The sequence below is a fragment of the Poecilia mexicana genome, unplaced genomic scaffold (genome assembly GCF_051168715.1).
Source record: "Poecilia mexicana isolate PSO_F unplaced genomic scaffold, ASM5116871v1 scaffold_23, whole genome shotgun sequence".
Taxonomy (NCBI): domain Eukaryota; kingdom Metazoa; phylum Chordata; class Actinopteri; order Cyprinodontiformes; family Poeciliidae; genus Poecilia; species Poecilia mexicana.
In genome coordinates this window covers 6,052,974-6,080,843 of record NW_028263392.1, presented here as the reverse complement: position 1 = coordinate 6,080,843, position 27,870 = coordinate 6,052,974, and the positions used below count along the sequence as shown (strand labels likewise).

Below are 27,870 nucleotides of genomic sequence, written 5' to 3'. Positions count from 1 at the left end.
ATGACTTTTGTCTTTGCGCCGTCTCTTAATTGATTCTTTAGAAACTCCTTTTGTGATAAGATAGTTAAAAGTAAACAACTAGGGGACAGTTTACTGAACAGATTAACTAATCATAGTAACAATTTTTTTTAACAAGATTTCCACATTAAGTAATACTTTCCTGGGAATCAACTAACTAATTCAAAACAGAATCAAAACTTTATGAGATAACAGTTAATTGAGCCTTAACTAACATTAATTAATGATTGGATATTAAAAACAATGACATAGGGAATGAATAACTGACTAATTACCTATTAGCTGGTATTAGCCATGTGTTCTAGATCCAAATGGAATCAGGAATTAATCAGGAGGTAATGACTATAAACAGGAGTGGAGGGAGTAAATCATTAAGTGATACTTAGTAGTTCATAGATTAACTTTAATCACTGTTTATAAATGAAAATGGACTCGGGAATTAAGCAACAAGTAATACCTGGGTGACCATTAACTACTCAAATGTTAAAACAAAAGTTAGTTTAGCAGGTAATTCTTTAGATCCTTGTGAGTTTCCGTGCAAATTCAGTAAACTTATTTCACCGAGCCTGAGGAGTCTTTACATGCCGACTGTGTTGCATTTTTGTTTCTTATTGGCCACGAAATCATTGTGCACCGCAAACAAACACACAAAAAGATTAAGAGTCAATCAAGTCAAAAGAAATATATGTGAAAGTCCAAAAATAAGTGTTTGTTTGCAGTAAACAGCTATGCAAGCATTTCCATCAGTAGGACAGAAAAAGAGCTTATCTGACTGCTTCTGAATGTGACTCCATTAAAATGAAGTGTCAATCTTGAGAAAATAAAATAAATAAAAATAAAACTTTCCATACTCAAGATTTCTCAGGCGATTCCTTCAGTAATCCTTAGTGGAAGATAACGATAAGAAATGCCTTTGCTGCAAATACGTTTTCTGTGAGTTTTTCCTTGATGTCACCACAAGAGGGCGTAATGTTCGAATACGAACCAGAAAAGTTCAATGACTTTGCAGCTGATGAAAACCAATTAAATGACATTTAATACGGAAATATTGAAAAGTATGCCCATGTCGGTGCTCCTTTTGCATGAATTACTTCATGTAGGTGATGAGTCTGTGGCTCCGGCTGATTAATGGTGACATGGATCAAATGCCCTAAATGTCCTGGAAGATAGTTACATGGACTTTGGACTTTATAGAAACACATTGGACCAACACCAGCAGAAGAAAAACTGTTTTTTTTATTTGTTTTTTTTATTGGTCATAATATTCTAATTCTTTGATAAAACACTGAATATAGTTTAGAGAGGTTTTCTTTACCTCTAAACTATAATTATCTGAATACTGAAATGCTATTATAAATCTTTATGATTAGTTTAAAAAAATCAAGTTATTGTGATTAAATAATCTAGCAAAAAAATCTAATCTTTACTCAGATGCAGCTATAACTGACAACTGGTGCATTTATAGTCGCAGGGTTTGTTTATACATCAGGCTGACTACATACTGTTTCTGCAGTCTGGACGAAGTCAGCGGAAGAATGACCAATGACAAAGAACATCAGCACTAATTATTTTTTATGTTGTAACATTGACATAAAAAATAACTAGTGCATTGAATGACATGTTGCAGTTTTCGCAACAGAGCTGAAACTAAGTCTGCTAACGTTTAAGAGACATTTAGTCAAAACCTAAGGATTATTCGTGTGAATAATTCTAAACGAAACGTGAAAACCACAATGTCTTGAATCGAGATGTGAAGGGAGGGCAGGGGTGTGTGTTTGATGGGTGGGGATGTGGGGGTGTGCAGGCTCATTCCAGTGGGCTGGTGCACTCCCTTCCATCTCCACAACATTCCCACTTTTGGAGACCTGACCAAAGCGCGTCCGGACTCGGAGCCACGTGTCCCCCCCTCCTCCCCAATCCCACCTTCGCCTCCCCTCCCTCCGTTTCCTCTTTTTCTTCCCCCGACCATCACCCTACCAAGCCCTCTTTCAGGCCAGGTGTCAAGAGCGCGCATCGGCCGGGAGATGCAGCGTCTGGTCTGCCGCACACGGACAGCGGGCTCGGAGCTGCCGCAGAGCGCCTCGGCTCCCTCCGGACTGCTTCTAACACTTCTTTGAATCCATATATAAGGACATATTTCTTCATAATCTTTTTTTTTTTCCCAAAAAAAAAAAAAAAAAAAAGAGAGAGGGCAAAGCAGTCTGTGTTCAATGCGCAGCCATGCTTCTCATCTCGTCTCGCAGTGCGCTGCTGTCCGTCTACTACCCGCAGATCTTCCTCATCCTCACCAGCGGTAGCTACCTGTACGTTATTCTGAATGCGCATGCTTCTTTTGAATTTGATGCGCTTTTTATTCCCTGCAGCCTCTGTTACGTGCGTAAATTGTGAGCCAATCACGCACAAACTTGGAACGTCAACACGAGAAACCAAAACATATTTTCGACCACGTTGTTTTAAAAAAAAATCTATTTTAGATCATTATATATATTTCTTTACTTTTACGTCATTTGTTATTGCTGTCATTTTCCTGGGGAATACTTTGGAAAGAACCGGTGGAAAAACGCGCGACTTCTTTTTTTCTCGTTTAGTCATTTTCCTCCTCAGTGGAACACGAGCTGCTGATTTCTCCTCCAACACGCTGGCATTTTCATTCAGAAATTGAGCCATAAAACGGCTGAGTGAAAACTCGATCGAGTGCAGCCAACATTTAATCTGCTGACCAGCTGATGAGATAACCTGCCTTCGTGGATTTACACATTGCACCAGAACCACTCGGTCTTGGAAGCACCTCGTCAGAACCGGGCTATAACGTGGGACAGCAGCATATGGAAAATAGTTGTATTAAAATGATTACTTCATGCTTTTTTAATAGAAAGAGGGGCCTTTGTAAGGAGCGTTTGGGACCTAAGGGCCCCTCAATGAGAGTGATTGCTACACCATATTTGCCTCTCATTGAGAACAAGGGCAGGTTCTGCTATGAAATCTATACCATAAACTATAGAGTGCTTTCTGCAGGGGTGGCGATCAAATGAGCTCAATATCAACTAGCCTGACTTAATAAAAATTATAACCCTCCATCAAATTTGGGTCCCCTTTCTGTTTTAAGAGAGAATGTTCTCCACATTTTTCTATAAGACTGTTCTGGTAAAGTCTTTTCACAATCCTCATTCCTGCAGGGCGTTGTCCTCCGTGGTGGCCCTGGGCGCCAACATCATCTGCAACAACATACCAGGACTGGCACCCCGTCAGAGGGCACTCTGCCAGAGTCGCCCGGATGCCATCATCATCATCGGCGAGGGCGCCCAGTTGGGCATCAACGAGTGCCAGTACCAGTTCCGCTACGGCCGCTGGAACTGCTCTGCCCTAGGGGAGAGGACGGTCTTTGGACAAGAGCTGAGAGTAGGTCAGTCTAGTCTGGGACTTGGCTCCTTTTAGGGGCGGGGGGGTTATTTTTATGGTTGCTTTGTGACGTTTTAACAGTGGGAGAGCGTTAAAGAAAACATCCGTGGCTCAGGTGGGAAAATCTGTCCACCAAATAATTGTTAGTCGTGCTCTCTGCAAATGTGGTCGTGATGAAAAGGTGGTAAGAAGAATCTTGCCAGGTATGAGAGGTCCGGTTTAAAGTTAAGCACCTGAGTTTAGAAAACATGAGGAAGGAGAATGCTGATCTGACAAGACCAAAATTTGACTTCCTGGCAGAAAACTAACACTGTACCTGTTGGAGTCTATGTTGGAAAAGTCCAATCGAAACCTAATTTGAAACTTGTTGCGAGAATAGACGCTTTTATCCCGTCTGACGGAGCCTGAGCTCTTTACAAAATAGATTGTACATAAATTTCAGTTTCTAAATGATACATACCCTAAACCTCTTGGTAACTCTATGGTTGTCTGGTTTACATTACATTACATTAACGTTCCAGAGTTGAAACTTTAAGGGTTTCTTCTCACAGGCGTACATACTTTCAACATTCAACGGAACAAGCTCAAATGCAAAGTTTTGAAAGATTTCAGCACCCAAGCAAACATTTAATCTGAAGCAATATCCCAAAGTGAGTGAAGACATTTTTGTGTCCGGTTTCTTAAATTCATACCTGTGTAGTCCATTAACACCAACTAAAAATTCACTCAGTTCGACATTCTTTAAAATTTGGACTCCTCACAGGCGCCTCTTTGCTCCTAATGTGAACCTCATCCATAAATTGCTTCGGGTCCAGAATGTTTTGTTGCGGTTTTGCTGTGGGTTTGGATGCATGTTTAATCTAGCAGTTCTGGGAGCGATCACTTTCTGCTGTCTGAAGATCAGTTTTCTCAGAGTAAACAAATTTAAAGAGACACTTGAGAGCCTTTTTTTTTGTCAAGTCCAGTTAAGAAAAACAATTAAAGAATTTATGTCATGATCGATTAAATAAGGTCTTTATCAAAATGGGCTGGAACTTTGGGGTTGGCTGTCTAAACCAAGACTACACAACAATCTCGTCCTGTAAGTGATTCTTACACAATTTTACGATGGCGACCTTTAGGGCCTGTGAATTCATTAAGCTTAGACCAGAAAGATTCATACAAACCACTAATTAAAGGCAGATCCAGAAGCCGGATGGCAATGATGGAACCCTGAATGCAACGGCATTCATTCAAAACAAATCACAGCGGGAAGAGATGGCTGTTTGGCCACTGCTTTTGCCCGATACCTTGAGAAATACTCAGCAGCGAACAACTTATCTGAATCGCTCGCAGATTTAGCTTGATGAGGGAAGACTTCAGCGTTTGTGGGGGAACCGCAGACTTGACGGTTTCAACGAAGGAGTTTTTTTATGTTGGAAGGGAGCCATCTAAAGGATACACCATAGATTAATACCCTGGGGTAAACACTCGAAGGGGGAGGATATCTCATATCCCATTAACAACTTTCGCACCAATAAATTAATTTTCCCCCTTTGACTCCATAAACATGAGGCTCTTAGTTATGAAGTTCAAACAGTACATACAGAAAAGTTTGTAAATGGGTTAAGGCCATCCACAGATTATCTGCCTTTGTTACACACCATCATTTGCTGCAATTTCCTTAGTCAGAAAAAGAAAAACACTGTATGACACAACAAAGCACAGCAACTCATAGTCCCAGTGCAGAAAGTCAGCCAGCAGATGTCACTTTGTTTCCTTCAGAGTCCTGATGTCCGCTTTAACAAGCCAAGTACTAACTCCTGAGACAGAGCCATCTGAGGCAAGACATGCAGACAGTCTGCTGCCTGTGTTAAATACTTCTGAGCAATGATCTCAGAGAAGCAACTGCTGCTGCTCATCAATCTGTGGAAGGATTAGAAGGCCGTTTAGAAAGCAACTTGCATTGCGGACTGCTGTGGTGTTGTAGGCAGCGCTAGTGTTCTCCAAAACCAACTTTTTCTACCTGCCTGTGGTCATAATGTTAGAGCCAATATATGTGGAAAACATTCAGCGCAGTTGCCAATGCTTGTGGCTGTTAACATCTACGCAAACTCAACAGCTGAGACCAAGCAACGTTTAGAAAAACTGCTAACAAACCCCAAATAACACTTCCTAGGCTCCAGAACTTGTTTGCACGGTTCACCAGACTCAAGAACAGGACAGCAGAACAAAATGAATCTGAATAAACCACAAGACTTCTGTCTCCTTTAGACCAATGAGGCCAAAGTGGAGATTTTCATAATACGCAGTGCCACATTTGGTGAGTCACACTGTTTAAAGAGCCAGTCATTTTTCCCCCTATTAGGAATATACGACCATTGGTTTTAGTTCCTCAAGACACTACCAATAAAAAAAATAAAATAAAAATACTGACAAAGTGAGCCATCAGAATAACACTGTCCACCTTAACTTCTCAAAAGAGCAGTTGTAATGCACTAAAGCTTTATAGAGACATTAAGAAACTGTAATAACTTCGTAGAAAAAGGTTATATTGGGTCTACCTTAATGAGAGTGATTTTGCCTCGCATTTAGGCCTCACATTGCCAAAGACACTGTGACAGAGGAAATCCAAAGGGGGGGAATGCCTGGCCATCAGCGAAGGGTTTGGAGTGGCTTAGTTATAGTCCAGCTATAAAACCAAACTTTAACGAGGTCGCTCATGCCTAAAAACCCAGAAAAGTGGCCGTGTTAAAACAATTCTGCAAAGTAGATCAAGATAAAATTCCAAGATGTGAAAACGCTCATTGCAAAAGAACTGATTCCGCATTCTCTGTCCACTCATGCAGGTTATATTAAAGTTCAGTGTCTTCATGATGATTCTCATTAACAAAAGTGGCTTCAATGCTTCAAGTCTTTGCTTGGAGCAAAGATTTGAAGTTTCAAGCAATTTTGTACCATAGGACCAAGTTCAGACTGCTTTAAGGTACTGGATATCATTTTAGGGTTATGTGGAAATGCTGGACACTGCTGTGACTGTCTGAATCACTACTTGGTTCAAGACCAAGAATCCCTAACAGTAACCCAAGTCAAAGAAATATCTACATTAGTACTCTAGCCTAGACTCTCAAGTATTTTAATTATTGATTTGTATTCCAGTTCTGTTCTCCTTTCTCCAGGCAGCAGGGAGGCAGCATTCACCTATGCCATTACAGCCGCTGGAGTTGCCCACGCGGTGACGGCGGCCTGTAGCCAAGGCAACCTAAGCCAGTGTGGCTGTGACCGCGAGAAGCAGGGCTACCACGACCGGGAGGAGGGCTGGAAGTGGGGAGGCTGCTCGGCAGATGTCAAGTACGGCGTGGAGTTTTCGCGACGCTTCGTGGACGCTAGGGAGATCAAGAAAAACGCCCGCCGGCTGATGAACCTCCACAACAATGAGGCGGGTCGAAAGGTAACACACCGAGGTCCAATTTGATCAAGCAGAAAGAGGCTATTAACGAGAGGTGTGGACTTGAGTCACTTGACTTCAGACTCAACTTGGACAATAAAAATCAGTGACCTGTGATTTTATTTGTGCTTGAGCTTTCAAAAATACTTAATACCTTACACCAAATAGAAAAATTATTTTGAGTAAGTTATACATTTCTTGGGGGAGTTGACTGCCACATATGACAATTTGCTACGAATTGGGAGATCAGACTCCCAGTGATCTGCCAGATGATCTCTGGAGGTGACTGTTATCCTGAGAAATCTTTGCTTCTTTTAGCTAGATTGTCTGAGAGCTCTCTTTAGTTCCTCTAAACTGGGTGACATAGCACATGATGCAATCATGTCATTACTGACCAAATCCTATGAATGTATCCAATATCTCACTGATTCTATGCCACAACAAATTGGGGCAGTTCTGTTGGCATAAGAGGAACCAACCTAGGTGTACCAAATAAAAAAATGGCCTCAAGAGTTTAAACTTTCCGATAAGTCTGTACTCAAAAATTTAATTCAAGTTGAAAAATACTTTATTGATCCCACAAGGAAGTTAAATAAAATATGAGGAAGGAGTAGCTAATGGAGCGGTTCGTTGATATTTAATTTGAAGGAAATGCGTTTTCTACAAACTGTGACTGTTTCTGTCATTGTTATAGAGGGACTGGAATCAGCAAAAGGAGTGGCTCACCCAAGCTCCATTTTTTCAGGAACCGCCACTTACAACAAATATTTCATGTCTGTGATGTCGGTTTTTTCCCAAAAAATAGTGAGAAATGACAGTCACATTACGTTTTTTTCCCTAAAAGGTCCAATCATCTGTGAAAAGTGTCAACTATTGTTAACTAAAGCTAAGAAAGCATCTTTATTTAGCAACAACATTTACCATTTTGTCACATGTCCTGAATTATTCAGGAATTATTTAGTCTGGTGTCAAGTTTAATGGGCTGCCTTTTTTACTCATTTCATTTGTTACTCCCATTTTTTCAATTTGGAATCATAAGACTCAACGTTTAACAGGGAGAGCCATCACTTGAAACTGAATTCATCGAACTATAATGCCATACTCATTGATCCATCTATCCACCCATGTCTTCCGCTTATTTGAGATAGTTTGTGATTTATCAGGTTCAAGATGGAGAGCAAGAAATCCTGTTTCAGATTAACACTCTTCAGTTCATTCTGAGGAATCCTAAGGGATCAGAAAGGGCTGTAAAACCTCCAAAGGGAGCGACATAGAAGGCATTCAGATCAGATACAAGAACTTTAACTTTATCTCTAAATCTGATCCCAGCCATCCTTACAAATGAAGCTTGTTTCAGTTGCTTGTATCACTCATGATTTGTATCACGTAGCCACAGGTGAAGGGTAGAACATGGACCAACTGTAGAGCCTTTGCATTTTGGCCCATCTTTTTCTTCACCGACAGACGGAAGAAGCATTGCTTTTCCTGCTTGGTTTATCCATCACTCGTGAACAAAGCATTCAAGTCAAAGCAAAGAATATTCTTGCAATCCTCCCTCTATTCCCTTCTCAGCGACCGCATGCCTGCATACGTGTGCGCGCTGATCCATCCGGAGTCGAGAACCGCTTCCAAAACCTTGATAACCCACCTCTGATTTGAATAATGATGTGTACGAACAAGCAGCTCTCTGTTAAAAGAGCTTCAGTGACATAACAGAAAAAATATATCAAGTGTGGATCTTGATCAAAGGAGGCTTTCCTCCCCCCCTTTACATTGAAATCAATCACCTGTCTATTTTGTCATGTGAATGCATTTATAGGACGTTATAATGTATATCTGACTCAAACCACCATGTAAGAGTATACACATGTAAAGTTACGCAACAGTTCTGGTCAGTCGACTCCTGTCACTCCGTTCTGTGGTTTGAAGAAAGGTAATGTTAATTAGAGACTCCAGCTCGGAGCTACGAGCCTTTTTCCCTGGACTTTTTGACACAAAGTTGGCCCGCCAGCTGCTGTGCTGAAAATTAAAGTGGTCGCAGAAATCCCAGCTCCCCAAAAAGAGACAGGCCTGACTGTTTACAATGACGTTACATTTACCTTGCACAGGGTTTATAGTTTTACATTCGAATTCAAATGTAAAACATTTTAAAACCATTATCAGTACAATTTAAGATGCATATCACAGCAGTGATGTACAAAAGAAATACAGGGGGCCAAAATTATGAAATTGCTTGGGCCTTTTTGTGGCTCTTGGCAGCAGCTTTGTGCTTCTCACATGGCATAAAACTCTCTAGCAAGCTAGCAGGCATTAGCAGCTTGTTACCAGTAGCCTTTACCACCTCGAGTCAGAACATAATGAGTGAAGATGTTTGTGCGTGACTCAAACTTTTATCTAATAGAAAGATCACATGAGAAGGATCTACATAAAATGTGAAATTAAATAGTCTTGTCACAACAAACTTTAAGACATGTGATTAACATATTTAAGGTGATCTTACATTTTCTTTAATCGAATTAAGACATCTCAAGCCTTAAAGTTTAGACTAATGAATTTAAGACTCATTAAGGACGCGCAGACGCCCTGCTGTTAGTTTTCTTTCTCTAAAACATGCTGAGCCTTCACTCTCTGTGTGAGCAGATCCTGGAGGAGAGAACGAAGCTGGAGTGCAAGTGTCACGGCGTCTCCGGCTCCTGCACCACCAAGACCTGCTGGATCACCCTGCCGAAGTTCCGAGAGGTCGGCTACCTGTTGAAGGAGCGCTACGGCGATGCGGTGCAAGTGGAGCCTGTCCGGGCCTCGCGGCTCCGCCAGCCCTCCTTCCTGCGCCTGAAACAGGCTCGAGGCTACCAGAAGCCCACGGACACGGACCTGGTGTACCTGGAGCGCTCGCCGAACTACTGCGAGGAGGACACGATCACAGGAAGCACGGGGACGAGGGGCAGGCTGTGCAACGGCACTTCCACTCACACGGACGGATGCAACGTGATGTGCTGCGGCCGGGGCTACGACACACACCACTACACGCGGGTCTGGCAGTGCAACTGCAAGTTCCACTGGTGCTGCTTCGTCAAGTGCAACACCTGCAGAGAGAAGTCGGAAGTTTTTACCTGCAAGTAGGCGCAAAGAAACGGGGACTCGGAAAAGGAAGGGCCTTAAGATATTTATTACATTTTGCACATTTTGGCATTGCATTTCTAAAGAAACAGAAACTCAAGCTGAATTTGAGCGGTGGAAGTCACTGGGAGCAACAGAGACAAACAACTTTGCAAAGGTTTTCAACTTTTTCACATGAACATATTTTTTAGGGATTTTCAGTGATAGACCAACAATAAGTAGTTAGGTGACTACCAGCTTTGCACAAGCATGAAAACATTTCTTTTTCTTTTTTTTTTGCAAAAAAGCTACAAGTTAGATTGAATGGAGAGTGTGGACAGTAATTTTCACAATTTGGAAGATTTTTTTTTTTTTGTTGGATTTAGAGCTGAACTTTGACCGGACCACTAACAGTTGCTGTAGCTCTGGTTGTATATACTTTTACATGGAAAAGTCTGCATACAATTTTCTTTCCACTTCACAATTAAAACATTACTTTATGTTGGTCTATCGCATGAAAACTCTAAAACATATTTAGGTTTGTGCCGATTATTTTTGCTTCCATACTGGTGTTAGAAGACGTTGCAGTACGAAGACAAATTTTTGGCATCGAGTTACGGCTGTTGGTTATTATTTTAACATTTATGTTCAGGGGAACATAACTCAGAAATGTACTTTGGACTGCCCTGGAAGAAGCCTCCACACGCGACCCGAAGAAATGGCAGCCGAGCATCTTCTCACACTGTATTCTGTTTAAACACTGAGAGAAAAAATTAAAACTATTATTTATGTAGAACATCTTGTAGCCGGGCATCTCATACCACTCAAACATATTTCCTTCACATTGATCCTCATTTGTTATTTAAAATGAACTGTACCTTCTTTGGCACATTCAGACAGTCACGTTGCGCTATACTTTGCCTTAAGTTTTACACTAAGGGCCGGTGTTAAACTGGCACATTTTACGCATAAATCACCATCCCAAGGGCAGATGGGTTTGTTCCGCCAACAAATGCATTGCTTTAGGAATCCAACCTGTGAGTCTCAACGGCCCTCCATCCTGACTGCGCTCATTGTCTGGCTGCTGGACGAGCCGGAGCTTAGCAGAAAACCACGCAAGCCTCGTCGGGAAATCCACGGAGGAGCGATTGGGTCCAGAAACATCCAGCGTAGCCGCGAGCAGGCCGAGACGAAGAGTCCCACACGGCGGCCTCTGCTTACACAAAGCCTTCCAGCGTGGTTTAGGCCTGCTCAGGCAGATGGCATCGGACCGAGACCACATGGAGAGAGAGGGGGGGAACGCCAAAGGCTTGCCATTTCTGGACAGCACCCTTAATGTATTTACACTTCTGTTGTTGTTGTTTTTAGGCTTTGTATGAGTTTCAAAACAATTGGAAGAATATATTTTTATATGAGGAACGTGGCACTTTATGTCATTTCTAGCTGGAAAGAGTGTTTCTTATTCATGTCATTTTATTCATATTTGAAAGCTATAACTTATTTGGAATTGATGTTATTTTGGAATAAAGCTCCTGAAATGGAAATACTCGATTGTACTTGAAGGGACTTGTCCACTTAAAACGGGAGTTTAACCTTCTCAAGACGTCCACAAAAGCTGAGTTACGTGATGTTATGCCAGAGACGTTTCCGGAAACATTACTGGGACATCTCAGTCATTAAGAATGCCATTGAAAACTAGACTTATTTCAGTAATTTAATTCAGAAAATGGAAACTCATATTGCATAGATATGAGGTATGACACTGTTAATTTGGATAATTATTTTCATAATTGAATTTCGTAGACAATTATAAGACGGATAGCATATTTTTAAAACCCTCCACAACAAGGGTAAGCTGCTAAAGTGATTGCTGAATCCAAGCATATTCATAGAAGGTTGAGTGGAAGGTAAACTACACGAGGAAGGAGGATAACAATATATATCTTCCAATATATTGGAAAACAGCAGCCTTACAAGGCATTGGAAGCCTTACAAGGCATCGAATGCAGCTGCTTTCTAATCAGAAAGGGCGTCAAGAGGAGTTTTGTCTGTGCTAAGGAGAAAAGGACTGCTCAGTGGTCCAAATTTCCTACAGAGCAACTCTGGAGGATAAGAGACATTACAGCCAACAATGCAGACGACAAGGCTGCTGCTGGTAAAACTTAACACCTTGGCAGAGTGAAGCTGATCGCCTCCATGCCACGCCGCACTGATGCAGTAATTCATGCAACTCCGTTCTTTTCTTGCTACAGAGGTTTTTGTTTTGTTGAACTTTGTTTCTGCCACACCATTTCTTCCACAAAATTTTCCATTTGAATTCTTAGATGCATCGGCTTCTTTAGCATGGACCTTTTACCCTCCTTGTGAAGGGAGTCGCTGGCTTTCCTAAAGACTGCGTAGATCAAAATACAACATTTCTACATTAACAGATTTTCTATCATATTCCTGTTTCTTGTAGAACTGAATTTGGGGTTTTACCAAAGCACACAAGCTTTTCAACGATATCCTAATTCATTGAGATGCACCAGTAGTTGAAAAGTTTGGAAACTTTAAAGGTTCATAAGGCTTGACAACTAAAGACAAAAAAAGCAATTTTTTAAATTCACACACACTTTATTAGACCTTTTCTCCCAAATTTAAACATGATCTGGATGTTATGATGCAAGACGATCTCTGTAGGCTTCAAAACAGCGCAGTAGAGGTCTGCGATGTAAAATGATGACATTGGAAACGGTAAAATTCTTGCATTGTCTGACTTGGCAGATGAACGCTCGGGTCCCAGCCTTGCCACCTCTTTCAGCCCAGCTGACTTGCAACACAGCCCTCTTTCCTGTGGGGCTGAAAAGCATTGCGGCCGGCCAGTCAAGCGTGAACTGTTATGTTGTTATGTTATGTTAGCCGTCTGAAATCCTGACGACCGGAACCCCGTAAAGCTCCCTCTACTGTGCTGCCGGATCGGCGGGGATAGTCCGTCGGATTGTTTCAGCCCATTTTGTCATTAAAAATCGGAGGCAGAGCAAACAGGGTGGAGCAGGGCGCGGGCTGACCCGAATAGCGCCGCATTGTCGAGTTGTCAGAACGGCTCAGCTTATCGAGCAGCACGAGGAGGACAGGAAGGAGTGTCGTTTTGCAAACTTGACACTTCCCATCCGATTCCCCTCGGTCTCTCATGCGTTCGTACGATTTACTCTGTGGACATTTTCGAAGCATGCTGTGATTAAAAAGAAGAGAAGAGCGGGATATAATGACCGCCCATCAAATAACAATAGAGTCAAATATGAGTTGCTCTGCCAAGAGACGTGCTGTATGAATTTGATTTTAATGAGATGGTTAATGATTTATGATGCATGCCATCAGCTTGTTATACATGGAGGACGTAGTGGAAATCCCCACTATCAAGGAATAAACCCTGCAGTGCCAAAGCACGTAGAAGTGCAGTTATAAACTTATGTTAGGCAATTTTGTTTTTATAAATATATATATATATATATATATATATATATATATATATATATATATCTTAAAAGCATGCATATGGACAGATGTTTTTTCAGATGTGCAAAACAGAAATCTTGAATACTTAAACACAAAACAAAAGTTTCAGAAAAGACGACAGTAGTTTAGAAAAATGACAATTACTGGAACAATGATCTAAAATTGTCATCTTGTCTTGCAGTTGCACAAGCTCACACTGAAAAAGGGGGGGGGAAAGGCAATAACTTATTGAATCTCTGTGGATAATCACTGGAGATAAGTTTGAGAGTGCGTTCACACCAATTCCGTCTTAATCAAACTAGTCCGTTTGCGTAAGAAGGTTCGGTTAATTTGGGGAGATGTGAATGCGCAATGAAACTCTGATCCAAACCAAAAAGGTGAACTCTGGTCCACCTAAGAACAAAGCGGATTAAATCGGAGGGATAATACAATCAAAACAAATGCGGGAGACTAGCGCTAGCGACAGAAACGGCTCCTGGTTGTTTACCAAAGACAAAAGAGAAATCCTACAAGTGGAAGTTACGCTGCGTATTGTTCAGAGGTTTCTGTATCGTTTCCTTCAGTGATTCTTGTTGCAGCGCCACCACAAGGAAAGCAGTAAAACAGGTTTTTCAATTGGTTTGGATAGTTTGACACAGAGCAGTGTGAAAGCGAACTGCACCGGCTGAAAATGCAACAAATGTTACACTTTGGTCTCCAGTTGAACTAAAGCTACTGGTCCATCAGGTGTGAAAACACCACATAATTTCAGGATCCTCTTTTAAGATTTCTTCTTGTCAGTCCACCCCAAAGCTTTTCTGGTGAATTCAGGTTAGATAGTTGTAGCAGAAGATACATTTTTGTCTGGTCAATCATTTCTGTGATGATTTGGCTGCATGATTTAGATTCCTACTCTACAAAATGAACCAATAATGGTTGATTTTTTTAAGTTTGCAGTTAAGAGTCCACCAGATTGTTGTTTAAAATCTCCTGCTGTTCCAAAGACTAGGAACCAGTACAGGATTCCTAGGAAAATTTAAAACAAAAAAACAAAAATCACAGGCCTACAGCTTCACAGATCTACCAGTCTTCTTTGTCACAGTCTTTTTGGGATCTGGACAAAATACTGAAACACAATTGCATACACTACCAAAGCACAAAGTCTTGCAAAGTGTTTTTGGTCTAGTTTCTAGTGCCAATACCTTAGTATACTTGAAATGAGACAAAACTAACTTACACATAACTTTCCAGTGAGATAAAGGAGCTTGTTTTGAGTAGAAAAAAAAATAGTTCCACTGAAATTATTTAACTTAAAGACACAACATTTTCCTCATAAGTAAAACAAATCTTCCAGTAGAACTAGTAACAAGATATTTGTACCAGAAACTGGACCAAAAATACCTGACAAGATTCGGTGTTTTTGCAGTGTAAGGCTAATTGGGTGAAATATCTAGTAGACTTTTAACACAGCATTTAAACTCTGCTTACATGTAGCATATTCTGTCAGCTTGATTTTACTTAAATTTTTTCAGTGAGAATATGGTGCTGCAGTAAATGATGAATTTCTAAGCTTCTTACACGTCTTTACTACGGGTGCCAAGAATCTATAGGTTGCTATGCTTTTGTTAAATTTTTTTTTTGGTTGATTTCTGAAAAAAGAGAGGGAAAAAAGTCTTCGATTATGATGCATTTTCCACTTCACAGTCACAGCTTCAAGTTTTATTCGTGGATTAGATGTTTTCTCCCTACAATCCTAATAATAGGTCTAGTCGGACACGCAGTTATTTTAAGCGGTTTAATAAGCAGAGCTTCATCCTGCGGCCATGATATTTTAATTAGGCGAGGCCGCGAGGGGGTAGATTACATCACATTTCAGACATTCTCTTTCATGGTAACGGCAAAAAGCCACGTTTGGGCCTGAGATTAAACGCCAGCTCCTGCTGGTAACCCGAACCGTGTTTGAAAACCCAGAAAGCCTCGACCCCGCGGTGCTCTTGTCTTTGGATTAAACCACAAAACATCGGCGTCTCCGAGAGGTGCCAGCGTGTGTTTGCCACTCACCAACTCCTCATTCCCCAGACTTGGAGCTCCTGACATCTGTGTCTATAGCATGCAGACCTCGTAGGGTTTCAGTCAATGTGGAATAACTTTGGAGAGGTAGAAAAGTTCATCGTACAGACTTTTCTGACTTGGGTATTGCGAGTAAAAGCATCTCTACTGGGTAAATGCACATTTCTTTAGCTGCTCTGCTTTAAAACCTGCTGACGGGTCGAGAGAACCTTCATCTTCCGACGTCTTTAGGAATCTTTCCTCACGGTTTTGAGCAGCAAGCTTCCATCTCGCTCCTCAACGAGGAACCCCAGCTCCCTGAGTGCCGAGTAGTCCACCGGGCCGCGCCTCTCCAGAGCAGCCACCAGCTCCTGGTTCTGCTGGTTGTTTTCCAGAAGGTTCCTGATGGCGAAGATAGCCCACTGGCTGATAACTTAAGGCAGTCGGTTAAGGGAAGACAGAAGACGAACTTTAACCAAGATTCTTCTCGTGTCATTTTGTTTGTTAATATACAGTGCCTTGTAAGAGTATCCCTATCCCTTGAATATTTCTGAATTTTGCCACATTATAAAAAAAATAATAATAATACGTCGGTGGATTTTAAGTACAGAGTTTTTTTTAGGATTCCCCCAATTAAAATTTAAGACTTTTTAAGACTAGTAGTAGTGTCGAGCTTTTTTTTTAACAGAATGAAAGTAGAATCGTACGACTCGGCAACAGAAGTGAGGCAGTCGCAAAGATGAACGGTGTCCAGAAAATTGATGAGAAATTTACACTTAACCAAGATAGACACAAAAAGTTAGCAGCAAGTTAGCAGTAGCCTCAACTACCTAGAGTCTAAGAAGTCTAGGTGGTTGTGTACAACTCAAAGAAAAGTCGAACAAGAAAAATAACCTGCAATATGAGATAAAATAGTCCTGCCACCACAAAACTTAAGACCTGTGATTAATGTGCTTAAGGTCAAAAAAACAGTTTCGATCCAAGACTGTTCATATGTTTTAACTTATTGCTAAATAGAAGGGGCAAAAAAAATTTCCATCTGCAAAACTCAGACGTACCCGGAAGGATTTGCTGCAGTAATTTCACCAAAAGCTGGTCCTACCAAGTATTGACTCAATGAAGCCAAATCCAAATACCTGCAACATTTTGCAGATCGTTTAAGAAGTAAAAATTCAAAAGAATGTGAAGTATTCACTTACCAAAGTGCAACATGTTTCTGGTCTGTGCAGTTATTGAAGAAATTATCTCTGTCCAATCGTCGTCAAATTTGGGCTTTTTTTGTTGTCGAACTAAAGTTTTGAGTCGCCTTTTTGTTCATTTCAAGGGTTTACTCGGTTGGCTTCAAATGCAAGAATCTTTACAAAGTTGAAAAATAAAAAATAAAAACAAAAAAATCAAACAGATATTTCTTAGTTAGAATTCTTCATATCTCGCAATTTTTTTTTCCAGATTTGAAGAATTATGGCAACCCTGAACATGGTACCGCCTTCAAGCACCTGTTCTATTTGAGTTTTGATTTTTTTTCTAATAAGCTGCAGGGAATACGCAGGATGGATTCAAAAACAGTTTCACAGCTCAGAGGGAAACAATTATTCAAGGAACTCGAGCAAACCCCCCCCCCCCCCCACGCCAATTCTCCAGCTTGGGATGTCAAACTCCTGTCCGCACTGTGTTTGTTTTGGGTCGTGGCGAACACAAGCATCCCAACCCAAACAAACCAGTTTTCCAGACGTGTTTTGGGATCTCAGTTTTCCCACTCTTATGTTTTCCAGATTTTTTTTGTTTTTTGTTTTTTTTTTCCTCCCCACTTTGCCAAACGTTTTGTTTTTGAAGAGAAACAAGGGCTGACAACATAGACAGGCAGACAGAGTTAGCACAGTTTACAACAAGTCTGTAAAGAGGGCTGCATGGGAACAAAGGATCCCCTCGGCTCAGACTGTTGGCCTGGTAAAAAGCCAGAATTGCAGAGAAATCCGTTTTAGTGGACTAACAATAGTGGCTGGGTCGACGCCCAGCGCAGTGTAAGCTTTCAGTTATGAGACCTGATGCAAACAGTGCAGAGAATGCAATAAAAGGGGCATAAGACGCTTCTGTAAGATCATAGAACAGATGAATGCATAAGAACTTTTCAATAAAATTTTTTTTTTTAAAAAGTCAATTCAGGATAATTTCTGGAGAAATGATTAGATCTCCTTCCCTCCAGATTCAGACCACAGTGGTTGTTTGAACATCGTAGGTTGAAATAAATTTCATCTCAGTCTATTCGCCTTTTTTACAGCTATCCAATCATAATGCTACAGCCATGGGAAACATAGCTGTATGAAATTATCTTTAACCGCCACAAAGGTATGTGTAGATATAATCATGTGTAAAACTATGCAGACCGCAGTGGAGTTTAAATTACTTTCGTTCAAATTTGTTTACAGTAAGGAATGACAGAAAAGCTTCAAATAAAAATCAAATAATATAAAAAGGAGTATCTATTTTTTTAAGTATTATTTTACGTCACATATTTCAAAAAGAATGGTATGGAAAATACCGTTTTCAATAATCAACAAAAGAATCTCTCTAGGCATTACATCGAAGCCTTCTTCAAAATACTGACCAGCTTTTCTGAAACATGTTGCTAAAATTTAAAGATTACATCTAAATCTGCCATGGGATATGAAAAATTTAGGGCCTAATTGTAGATGCCAGCACATTTTCTCCTTTTCCAACTCCGTTTTATAGATTTGCGATGGAAAAATACGTTTTGAATTCAAGCAGCAGCCTCACATGTTCCTTCGGTCTCCCAGCAACCAGCCTATCCACAATTACCAATCCGTATGTGCCAGAAGCCTAATCATGGTGCTGTGTTTACTGTACAGTGGTTTACAGTTTTGGTTGGACCTAGAGCTTTGGCAGGACACCATGTGCATTGCTTCCACAACAATAATAATAAAAAAAAGCCCTACAGAAGGTAATGACTAATGGGATCCCGGAGAAAACTCCACATTCTGGCCGAAGCTTAATGTTGTTATGTGGTAGTCCAGTAGGAAGAAAGTCTTAAAAATTGTATTATATTAGATTCACATGATAATTATGTGTCTTGTTCCCCAATGGTACATAGTTAATAAAAACAAAAACAAAAGTGGAAGATAGGTGTAATTATTTCCAAATAAAAGAAAAAGACTAATCAATGCGGCTTTAACATCTGACCACATCTAAAAACCTCTACAGCAGAAATAATGACGAACTGACATTATTTGAGAGTATATCATTCGAAATGTATTGACAGTTGATTGCAACATTTAATCTTCTGTGGGTTTGTTCTCCATGATGTTGTGCAAGACTTTCCACATATTTTAAGCCTGACGGGCCACCAGGCTTTACTTGTGCCCCCACCAGGCTAAGCATTGCTTATTTTTTTAAGTCTCTTTAAAAGTTTTCCATTTTTTAAGGCTTTATAAGTTGGTGTTCAGGTATAAATCTCCCAATCTTTCAATAACGAATAATTATCAAGTGATATTTTCAAATTTTCTTTCAACTTTAAACATTTTTTAACTCAAAAACATTCCGGGCCGCTGGATGACCAGGCTTAGCAAGTTTTCTGGCATTATATGCATTTTGTACATTTTTTTTTTTTTTTTTTTTTTACAATTTAACAAGATCTTTCTATGTATAATACAGTGTGGTCTCTCATTCTGAGTGGCATGCTTTTCCACACAGAATAATTAAAGAAAATACTTAGGAAACATGTTGGAATGCACATTTCGGAAGGATACAAGGGTTGTTGCTGTCTATGTTGCAGTTGTCCAAGATGAGCGGGATGCCATCCAGTTCCCTTACCTGAGGACACAAATATTTCAACAAATTACATCAGAAACATTTGCTACTTAAATCAACGGGAAAAAACAAAGTGTAATATTTCTGCTTCTAAGACATAAAAGCTGAAATCCAGATTGAAAAACCCATTTTCATCTCTCAATGTCTTACTTTTCATCTTCTATATTTAGAAGTTGCGCATGCAACTTGAATCTGATACGTCTTCCCTGTCCATTTTTGGCAAATGTTTAAAGCAATAATAATAAAAAAAGTGAATGTAGTAAAAATCCAGACTTCACAGGAAACATGGAAAATTCATTCTTCATTGTGACCAAAAACAGAAGACGAAAAAGATTTTTTTTTTAAACTGGCAACTAAATAAACAAACAAAACTTACTCACCATATAAAACATCCATGGTTTTTTTTTTAAAAAAAAAAACACCAACATTTATCATCTTTCGTTTATAAATTCCAGTTTATTTTATGACTCTCAAACAAAAGAAAAGGTGGGCTGTCTGTAGCAGAGCCTCAAATGTGAGGAAAGGCACCAGTGTTAGTCTACGACCACCACACTGGGTGATCTGCTCTTCATCAGCTGTCTGATCCTATTGGCTTAATGACCATGTGTTGCCATTGTGGTTCTCCTCCAAACAGACTGGCAGGGAGCAGAAGAACGGCACCAAGTGCCGAGTTTCAGAAAATGGAATAGTCATTTAGAGCATCGAGGAAGCTCACGTCTGTGCTTCTTTCCACTTTGAGAACAAAAGCTGCTTACATTACGTCCAAACCCATAAAGGGATGAATAACAAGCGAGCAGACCCGTGACTCTCAGGCCGGTACGGGCCGTTCAGAGCTTCGCATGCACATCTTAAATTACCCTCTCTGCCAAAAGGTGAACAGAATGACATTTGGTTTACTGGAAGAAATCCTCGTGAAAACAGATACGGGGTGATTTCTGACCACTGACGGACCACAGATCAGCATCCATAAATATTACGGAGAGGCCAGCTGAGGGTGGTCATCCCACAGGCATTCCACAAATCTGTTTCTATTAAGTACAACTGGGTGTATGAAGAGGCCAACTCTTCCCTGACTGCTTCGTTAGCCGTCTGCGAGATGTTCACAGGCGGGAAGCAGACAGGATCTCCACGAGTAGCTTCGAGTTGAAACGGAGAAAGAAAGGAGGAAGGAAGGGGAGAGAAAATCATACTTAACCTAAGAAAAGAGAAAAGTGTAGACATGAAAATCGGCATATTTTCCAGCTATTTCTTCTGAAACCCCATCTCAAGGTAGTATTTTGGGGAAAAAGGAGGCACAATCTGAAATCTTAAAAAGCAACTAGTATCAGATCTTTATTAAACTTCCAAACTAAGAATGCAAAAATAAGAAAATTTGGGCCAATATATCATAAAAATACAAACATAAGAAGTCACCAAAAACAACAACCAATCACCAATTTAAAAACAAAAAAAAACTATCATTTTTTTCTACTTTTTCCGACACCTTTGGAGGGAAAAAACCGGCGAGAAGCAAAATGAAATATCGGTTATTAATAATCGGCGCAGTTTCATTTATCGGCCCAATACTAGCGATGTGAATCTTTCAGTGTCTAGCCATTTTATCCAATCCCTATTTCTGGGCCAGATTCAGAAACAATTTTTGATTCAGAAACATAAAAATTGTTTCTGAAAAATTGATTCAGAAACCAATTTTACTATTCAAATGTTTTAAAGATTCTTTAGACCGTTTTATTTAAAATAGTTCTACAAGGTTCCATACTTGTTGCATTAGTTTATATTTAAAAACAAAAAGTGATTTGAGCGTAAAATACTGTTACTTAAATTTCCTGTATTAGCAAGGCTTATCCTTAAATTAAAAAAAAATATATCAAAGTAGCAGTCAAAATAGAACTTTACAAAAAATTAAGCAAACTAAAATCAATTTTTGAGCATTTTGAATTGATTCAAAATTCTCAGGACTAGGAACTGAATTTATTTTTTGCTTCACCTCTAATTGATATGTTAACAAATCCACTGCTATCAGTGTCAGTGTTGATATATCATTTATAACACTTCAGAAATGTGAATTTACAAAATACCTCAAGTTCCGTCAGATTGGATGGAGATCGTCTTCAAACATGACTTTTCAGATTCTCCGTTGGATTTAGAGGAGGGCTTTGACTGAGCCATTCCAACACATGAATTGATCTAAACTGTCATTGTATCCATTTTTCTGTGTCTGGCTCAAATTACAGACATGCTGGTCCAGATATGCTGGAGAAATCTGATATATTCCTATGGGAGACAAGTCCGCATGTTTGACTACTTTAAAGGCAGATTTTTGGCATAACTGAACCTCCATACGTCCATTGCTTTATGCGTGATATAGATAAGACAATGGCTGCAACTAAGCATTATTTTAGTAATCGTTTTGTACAAGTAATCGTTTAATCGGCTAAAAAAATATTTAGTACTTTGTGCAGATTTTTCCTTTTATTTCCATCATTTACCGCAGTAAAAAATGGAAATAAACAATTCAATTCCTTTTTTTTTAAAGTAAGCATTTCATTGCCTAATATGCAATAACAGCATTCCTTGAGTGAACACGTGATAATTTGTAGATTAATTGAATAATTTTTGCATTAACCAATTAATAATTAGATAGCAAAAGATGCTTAATAGATTTTAATTTTTACAGAATTTGAACCAGGTGAAGCTAAAACTATGCCACTTTAAGAGTTCTGGGAGGAACATATTTACAGAGGTTTTTTATGTTAATTGTATACACTTTTGCACAGTTTTGGCTTAATTACTGTTAAGTGATGGCCTTTTTTGGAGTCTGCATACTACTCCTAACAATCAATCGACTACTAAATTAGTTGATGATTACGTCAATAATCGATTAATCTGATTCATCGTTTCAGCACATGATCAGACCTTGTTCTGGTTGCTGGCGTTGCTGTGGCAGAGGTTTCCTATGAGCCTGATGAGGTGGGCCTTGAAGCTGACCACCGGGGAATCCGAGGCCGGGTCTTCCTCTCCGGTAAAGGTGGAGAAGTTCTGAGTGGCGCTGAAAATATTCCTACTGGCCTTCCCGATAGCATGCACTTGCTCCAGAAGCTCTGCATAGGGGGGGGGGCGGGGAAAGAAGAAGAAGAAGGTGGACAGACAGGAAAGAAAAAAGTGAGAAAGCACAAACTTCTACAGTTTAGTTGTGTAAATCTTTCACTCCCATCTCTAAATTAGGTGGTTTGCTCAAAACAATTTTTGGGAGGCGTGGGGGGGTATTTGTGCTCTGATTTCATTACTTATCCACACCGAGGAGGTTTTTTTTGGCAGGAATCTTAAGTGTCTGTCCTGATGAGGAACTGATGGGAATCAGGATCTCTGGCCCCCAGTCAGGGAGCTTGTCTGCTTTTTCATTTACCAACGGTAGTCTCTAGAAGATCGGGATGGTCCTGTAGGAACATGAACTGCTTGTGATCTGAGGTCATCTCACACAGCACGTCCAGCAGACTTATCACTGTTAGCGCCTCCTGCAGGACCTACACAGGATTACAGCAAGCAGATTTAAGAAAAAAAAAAAAATGTCTCAGAAAAGTAGAAATGTTTTGGTACGAATTTAGCAGGCTGCAGCATTTGTGACCTCGTTGCTGGAAGCAGAACCCGTTGCGAGTGTGAGAACCGCCCCGCAACCTTTCTGGAAGGAACTGGCCAGGAAATGGGCCACACTGGGGGGAACGCCACAGCCCTCGGAGGCCTCTTCTCTTAACTGGGCCAACAGCAGCTCCAAGAGAGTTACTCTGAAAAAAAAAAAAAAACATTTATTTTCCCTCTATTCTTCATACGCAAGCTAAATATTTACCAACATTTGAATCCAAATTAGTACAATTTTAGGTCAGATTTTGACAGGAATTTGATCTGTACCTGTCGTGATGGGACATCCCGGAGTACATGCTTTCCACCAGAGCTGAAGATTTGAGAAAATGCTGAGTTGCCATCAGGACACTGGATTTGAAGAAAAAGCAAAAATGTACTCTAAAGATCATTCAGTAAAACATAAAAAAAAAAAAAGAGTGTTTCTTCATAGAACATTAGTTATTTCATTTGAGATTTTTGTTTACAACATTGCAGGTGTTGAGGAACAAATATCTTCCATTACAACTATGCAAAGGAAAAAAGTAGACTTCATTTGCAGACTGTTGGAAATCGGAAAGACAAAAGAACATTCCGTAAAAGAAGCTGGATGTGGGCAGGAGACGTACTTACCAAAACTAACATTTTAACAACATTAGTTAAACAACTGGAGGTCTCACAGACAGACCCGTGTTTATTTTGTAATCAGATTAAGAAAAGGAGGATGGTGAACTAAAAGAGAAATCTCTAAAACATCAGATTTCAAGTCAACATCTTTACCAGGGTTTACCATAAATTTAGACTTAAAGCCAGGCATTAAGCAAACTCAATAAATAAATAATAATAACTAAACAAATAATTGTTTGCAGTTTCTTACGACAGAGGATTAAAACTACTTTTGATTTATGGTTGCTTTCTCTCTGTTAAGCCAATAAATCAATCCAGACCTGAATAACCACAGCTATTCTGACACTTCAGTGGTCTTAAGATTGATGGAGAATCTTTTCTGGGCCCACTCCCTTTGATTTCTAGTAAATATTATTCAAACTGAATCCGATTAAAAAAAAATAAAACTGTCAAAAAAAGAAAACCCCGCAGCAATTCCTCAGTAGTTTCAGGCTTTAGCAGCTTCGACAAACATTCTCTAAGTATTTTGTTATTATAATGAGTTCAAACGTCTGGAAGCCACGCTTACGTCCAGTCCAGGTCAGGCTGGGTCCTGCACAGCTCCATCACTTTGAGAGCCAGCTTGATGTTCTGCGGCTTTGACAGATCCTCCACTTTGGCCTCATCCAGACAAGTGTGGAGAACCATAGAGGTGTAGTTCACCACCTTCTCATCGTCAATACAGAGCAGCTGCCTGTTCACACACAAATCTGGTTTAAACAAAACTACATAAGGTCTATGAGAGCTAAAAAAAATAATAATAAAAAAAAAAACAGTAAAAAGGCATCCATTCTCTTTGAATAAAAATAAAACCGTTCTCACAGGAGGACGTCAGGGAAGCTGAGCTGCCAGACTTCATCCTTGCTCATCTGGTTTCCGACAGCGAGGTTTCCAAGAAACTGGATCCCACAGCGAAGAGCTGAGCCGCAGACGGAGACAAATGAGTAGATGATTAGATGGGAAGACAGAAAAACAAATAAAACACAGATCGATGTCGCAGTAGTCATCTTTTTTTCCCCCCTTTTTTGTCATAATTTAAACACTGCATCAGACTTACGTTCATATAAGCCGTCTTTGGTCTCCAAATTTAGGGTCTGGAGAAAACTTAGGAGTTTAAGGGATATACCAATGAATCCAAGCTCCCTAGAGAATAAAAAATGCAAAGTATTCATAAAAGTACCTCAAAAACAGCATTATTTAAGTTTACTGGAATTCCAAATTGTTTTACCAGCCAACACTTGAACCTTCAACACAACCAATGAACTTCTTCACATTCTGTTTGCAACAACCGCAAACGCCAACGTGTTTAAATGGATTTTAAAAACAACAGAGAAACACAAAGTAGCACATAATTAGAGAGTCAAGGGCATTCTTGAAAGAAGGCTACAAAAAAAAAATCCCATTTGAGATTCTGAAACACGGTGACGGATACATTATGATGTGGAAATGCTTTTGTTTAGCAGCTATAGTAAATCTGGTCGGAGTGGATGAGAGTTAAACACAGGGGAGAGCTGGACAAGCAGATTAGAGGCGAGATGGGATTAAAAACTATAATCGGATTAAAGGCTCTGATTAAATAATCACATTTTTAATCACTATTTATTTTTATTCCAATACATTTTGAATAATGACTGATTTAATACACTGATAACATTTGGATTATGATAAAGTGAAGCAATTTCTACCTTTGTTTAGTGGAATCTGGAATGTTTTGGCTTTGACTTTGTCCCACCTGCTGGATTAAAATGCCTTATGGGGATTTAAACCAGCAGCTCTACACGTCATTATCTTCCAAATTATACATTAAAGTTGAGAAAAATGTTTATCTTCCATAGAAAAAGACTTTCTTCCTTTTAGATTTTTGGCATGTGTTGCTCTTTACAGTTCACTGTGTTTTAGTACAAGTGTGATTTTGGTTTTCCTCCAAAAGGTGGTAGAAAGCATGTTGCTATAGCAACACTAACATATTCAGCAGTCTCACCTCATCAGAATGTCTCAGACTTTCACTGGCTTTAGATTTAGAAGATTTTGCAGTTTACTCTCAAAACCTCAACGTTTACAGTTTAGAGAACAAAATGTGAAGAGATTCATTGGGTCTGATAGAGTCTCACTGTGCGACTGGAGTTTACCAGCTTTAATCAGACGCAACAGGAAGAAGAGGCGGATTGGCAGCTCCATTTAAGCTCTCATCTTCCTGCCGCTGCACTCTCGGCGTAATCACCTGAGGAGATTCTGGTTGCGTGGGCTTTGAACACAGGAGTTCCTCTGGGACCTGAAGCACTCAGCTGCGAGCTGGAGCTGCAGGGCAGAGGGCCGTGCGTCGTCATCGCCGCTTTCGCTCGCACTCTGCAGGCCTTCAAACACCCTGGTGAGGACCTGGAGGAGATCAGAGAAAACGTCCTCCCCCACGGCATCCCTGCGAAGAGGAGAGTTTGAGAGAAAATTAATTAATTTTTGATGAGATTTCAAAACCAAGAATGATATCCTTTTATTTGCAGCCTCATAGAAAATATTTCTATGCCATGACCATCTTTGTGAAACAACCCATTCAATCGTCTTAAATACTAGAAGTGGTGTTGACATAATTAGTGTTGAAATCCTCAATTTAACTTAGAGAGCAGCTCAATATTTCTCTTGTCCAAAGAAAAAAGCTCTCTTCACATGGATTTTTACTGGTCAAGATGGACTGCTTTAGGTTTCAAAAGACCCTGAAGGTGGTGATTTTAGAATAGGCTCAATGTTTCTATCTTGGTTGGCAACCTTCCAGTCCATTTTGATGTCAAACTGTTTCCTCCTTGAAAAGTAGCACAGCAGCTTTCTAACAGATTTCAGATGGTAGAAAATTACTGCGGTTTAGAGAAGAAGCATAAAACGCAATTCTGTGTTTACGTGTACTAAAATTACAGTTTACTAGAACAACGGGGCAACTCATTAACCTTCATATTTTTATTTATTTATCATTGTTGCCTCGTGAGACAGTAATATTTCAGTCAAGCTTACTGTAATAAACTTCGTTCATGCTGTGGGGAAGCAGCTGAACTTGCTCTCAAACCAACAATTTACGAACAGTGTATCAAAAGCAGAAAGGCGTAAATTAATAAAAACAACCAAACATGTTTTCCGGGCATCACATTAAACTGAACACACTTCAAGCTAGCTTTAGCTTAGCTACCGAGCTAACGTCTTCACGTTTATACTAAAGCAAGAGAGAGTATTGAATGAAACAGTACCTGTATTCTGCATCTTTCAACGCACTTGTAAACGTTTCCAACACCTGCAAGTGTTCAGAGCTCTGTTTCTCATTCAAAATGTCAGCGAGAACCGCTGATATTTTCTGCTTGTCATCGGTAGAATCTGCCATGTTTCACTAGCTGCGTCATGAATGTGGGCGGGACACGCAGGCCAAACTCTGACTTCTTACTGGCTCAATTTATCGCGTAGGCGGAGTCTAAGCATGTGCTCATGTTTGCATGTGTTGACTCGCCGCCTTCTGTTATTAGTGACAGAAGTACCGCATTATCAAGCGCAAAACAAAAAAATGCTTTTTAAAATGCAGTTAACTAAAATTATGCCGTAATAAAAAAGTGTATTTATTTACACGTACATATATAATAAATTAATGAGGCAGAACATTTTTAAAACTATTTGTCTTACAAATCATTTTTAATGTTATGTATTTTTATTCAAGTGTCATTATTTTTGTAGAAGTCAGTTTTCACTTTAACACAAAGGTTTTTTGTATATTTTTATTATAACTGTGGGTTTGAAAAATCTATAAAAAAGACAAAACATCCATTTATTAGGTTTAAGCGTCGCTTTTTCCCAGTAACATCTGAAATCAGTATTTGAAAACTTCAATTTGCATTTACTGAAGTTATCTTTGTCTGTTTTTTTAATTCAAATGTCTTAAATGATCTGAAACCCGTGAGACAAAAACACAAGAAATTCATAAAGGGGCAAATAACTTCATGTGATTTGTACAGAAAAGGTATGTCTCAATTATCCCCTAAAAGACGTAAATGATGGCATTTGGAATGAAGGATGTGAAGTTTGACAAATAGCAACCCCTGTAAGCACTTCAACATGACACAGGTAAATCAGAACATTCAAATATGCACCGTCAAGTCTGCATGTGGAGCAAGATCTTATTTTCGTCAGTGAATGTAGAATTTCCCCAACCAGCATTGGAGCAAACCTTACAGCTGGAGCAACAAAATCACATGGAAATCACTTGTGACTTCGAAGAATTGCGTTACACTTCAGATCACAAATCTATGATGTTCCCTCCGTTTCTCCACACA

General features: G+C 39.8%; 2 protein-coding genes across 2 annotated transcripts; one reads left to right on the top strand and one right to left on the bottom strand.

Moving 5' to 3' along the window:
* The first annotated feature begins 2,120 nt into the window (after positions 1–2,120).
* Positions 2,121–10,430, top strand: wnt7ba (wingless-type MMTV integration site family, member 7Ba). The gene is made up of 4 exons (XM_014985018.2): positions 2,121–2,321; positions 3,195–3,421; positions 6,576–6,847; positions 9,485–10,430. The coding sequence occupies exons 1-4, from the start codon at positions 2,239–2,241 to the stop codon at positions 9,962–9,964; spliced, it is 1,062 nt and encodes a 353-aa protein (XP_014840504.1). The 5' UTR covers positions 2,121–2,238; the 3' UTR covers positions 9,965–10,430.
* Positions 10,431–12,532: 2,102 nt separating this feature from the next.
* On the bottom strand, positions 12,533–26,956 carry atxn10 (ataxin 10). Its single transcript, XM_014985016.2, has 11 exons — positions 26,800–26,956; positions 25,791–25,985; positions 24,627–24,712; positions 24,392–24,488; positions 24,099–24,263; positions 23,195–23,275; positions 22,914–23,070; positions 22,695–22,812; positions 22,205–22,389; positions 19,228–19,291; positions 12,533–15,896 (listed from the first exon to the last, which is right to left on the bottom strand). Exons 1-11 carry the CDS (start codon positions 26,928–26,930, stop codon positions 15,712–15,714), a joined length of 1,464 nt encoding a protein of 487 aa, XP_014840502.2. The 5' UTR covers positions 26,931–26,956; the 3' UTR covers positions 12,533–15,711.
* Between the last annotated feature and the right edge of the window lie 914 nt (positions 26,957–27,870).

Excerpts from the sequence above, each read along its gene's own strand:
- wnt7ba (XM_014985018.2), top strand. The coding sequence starts at position 2,239 with ATGCTTCTCATCTCGTCTCGCAGTGCGCTGCTGTCCGTCTACTACCCG. Across the intron at positions 3,422-6,575 it reads TGGACAAGAGCTGAGAGTAG|GCAGCAGGGAGGCAGCATTC; the intron begins GTCAGTCTAGTC and ends TCCTTTCTCCAG. Across the intron at positions 6,848-9,484 it reads ACAATGAGGCGGGTCGAAAG|ATCCTGGAGGAGAGAACGAA; the intron begins GTAACACACCGA and ends CTGTGTGAGCAG.
- atxn10 (XM_014985016.2), bottom strand. The coding sequence starts at position 26,930 with ATGGCAGATTCTACCGATGACAAGCAGAAAATATCAGCGGTTCTCGCT. Across the intron at positions 25,986-26,799 it reads TTGAAAGATGCAGAATACAG|GGATGCCGTGGGGGAGGACG; the intron begins GTACTGTTTCAT and ends TCCTCTTCGCAG. Across the intron at positions 22,813-22,913 it reads GTTCTGCTTCCAGCAACGAG|GTCCTGCAGGAGGCGCTAAC; the intron begins GTCACAAATGCT and ends AATCCTGTGTAG.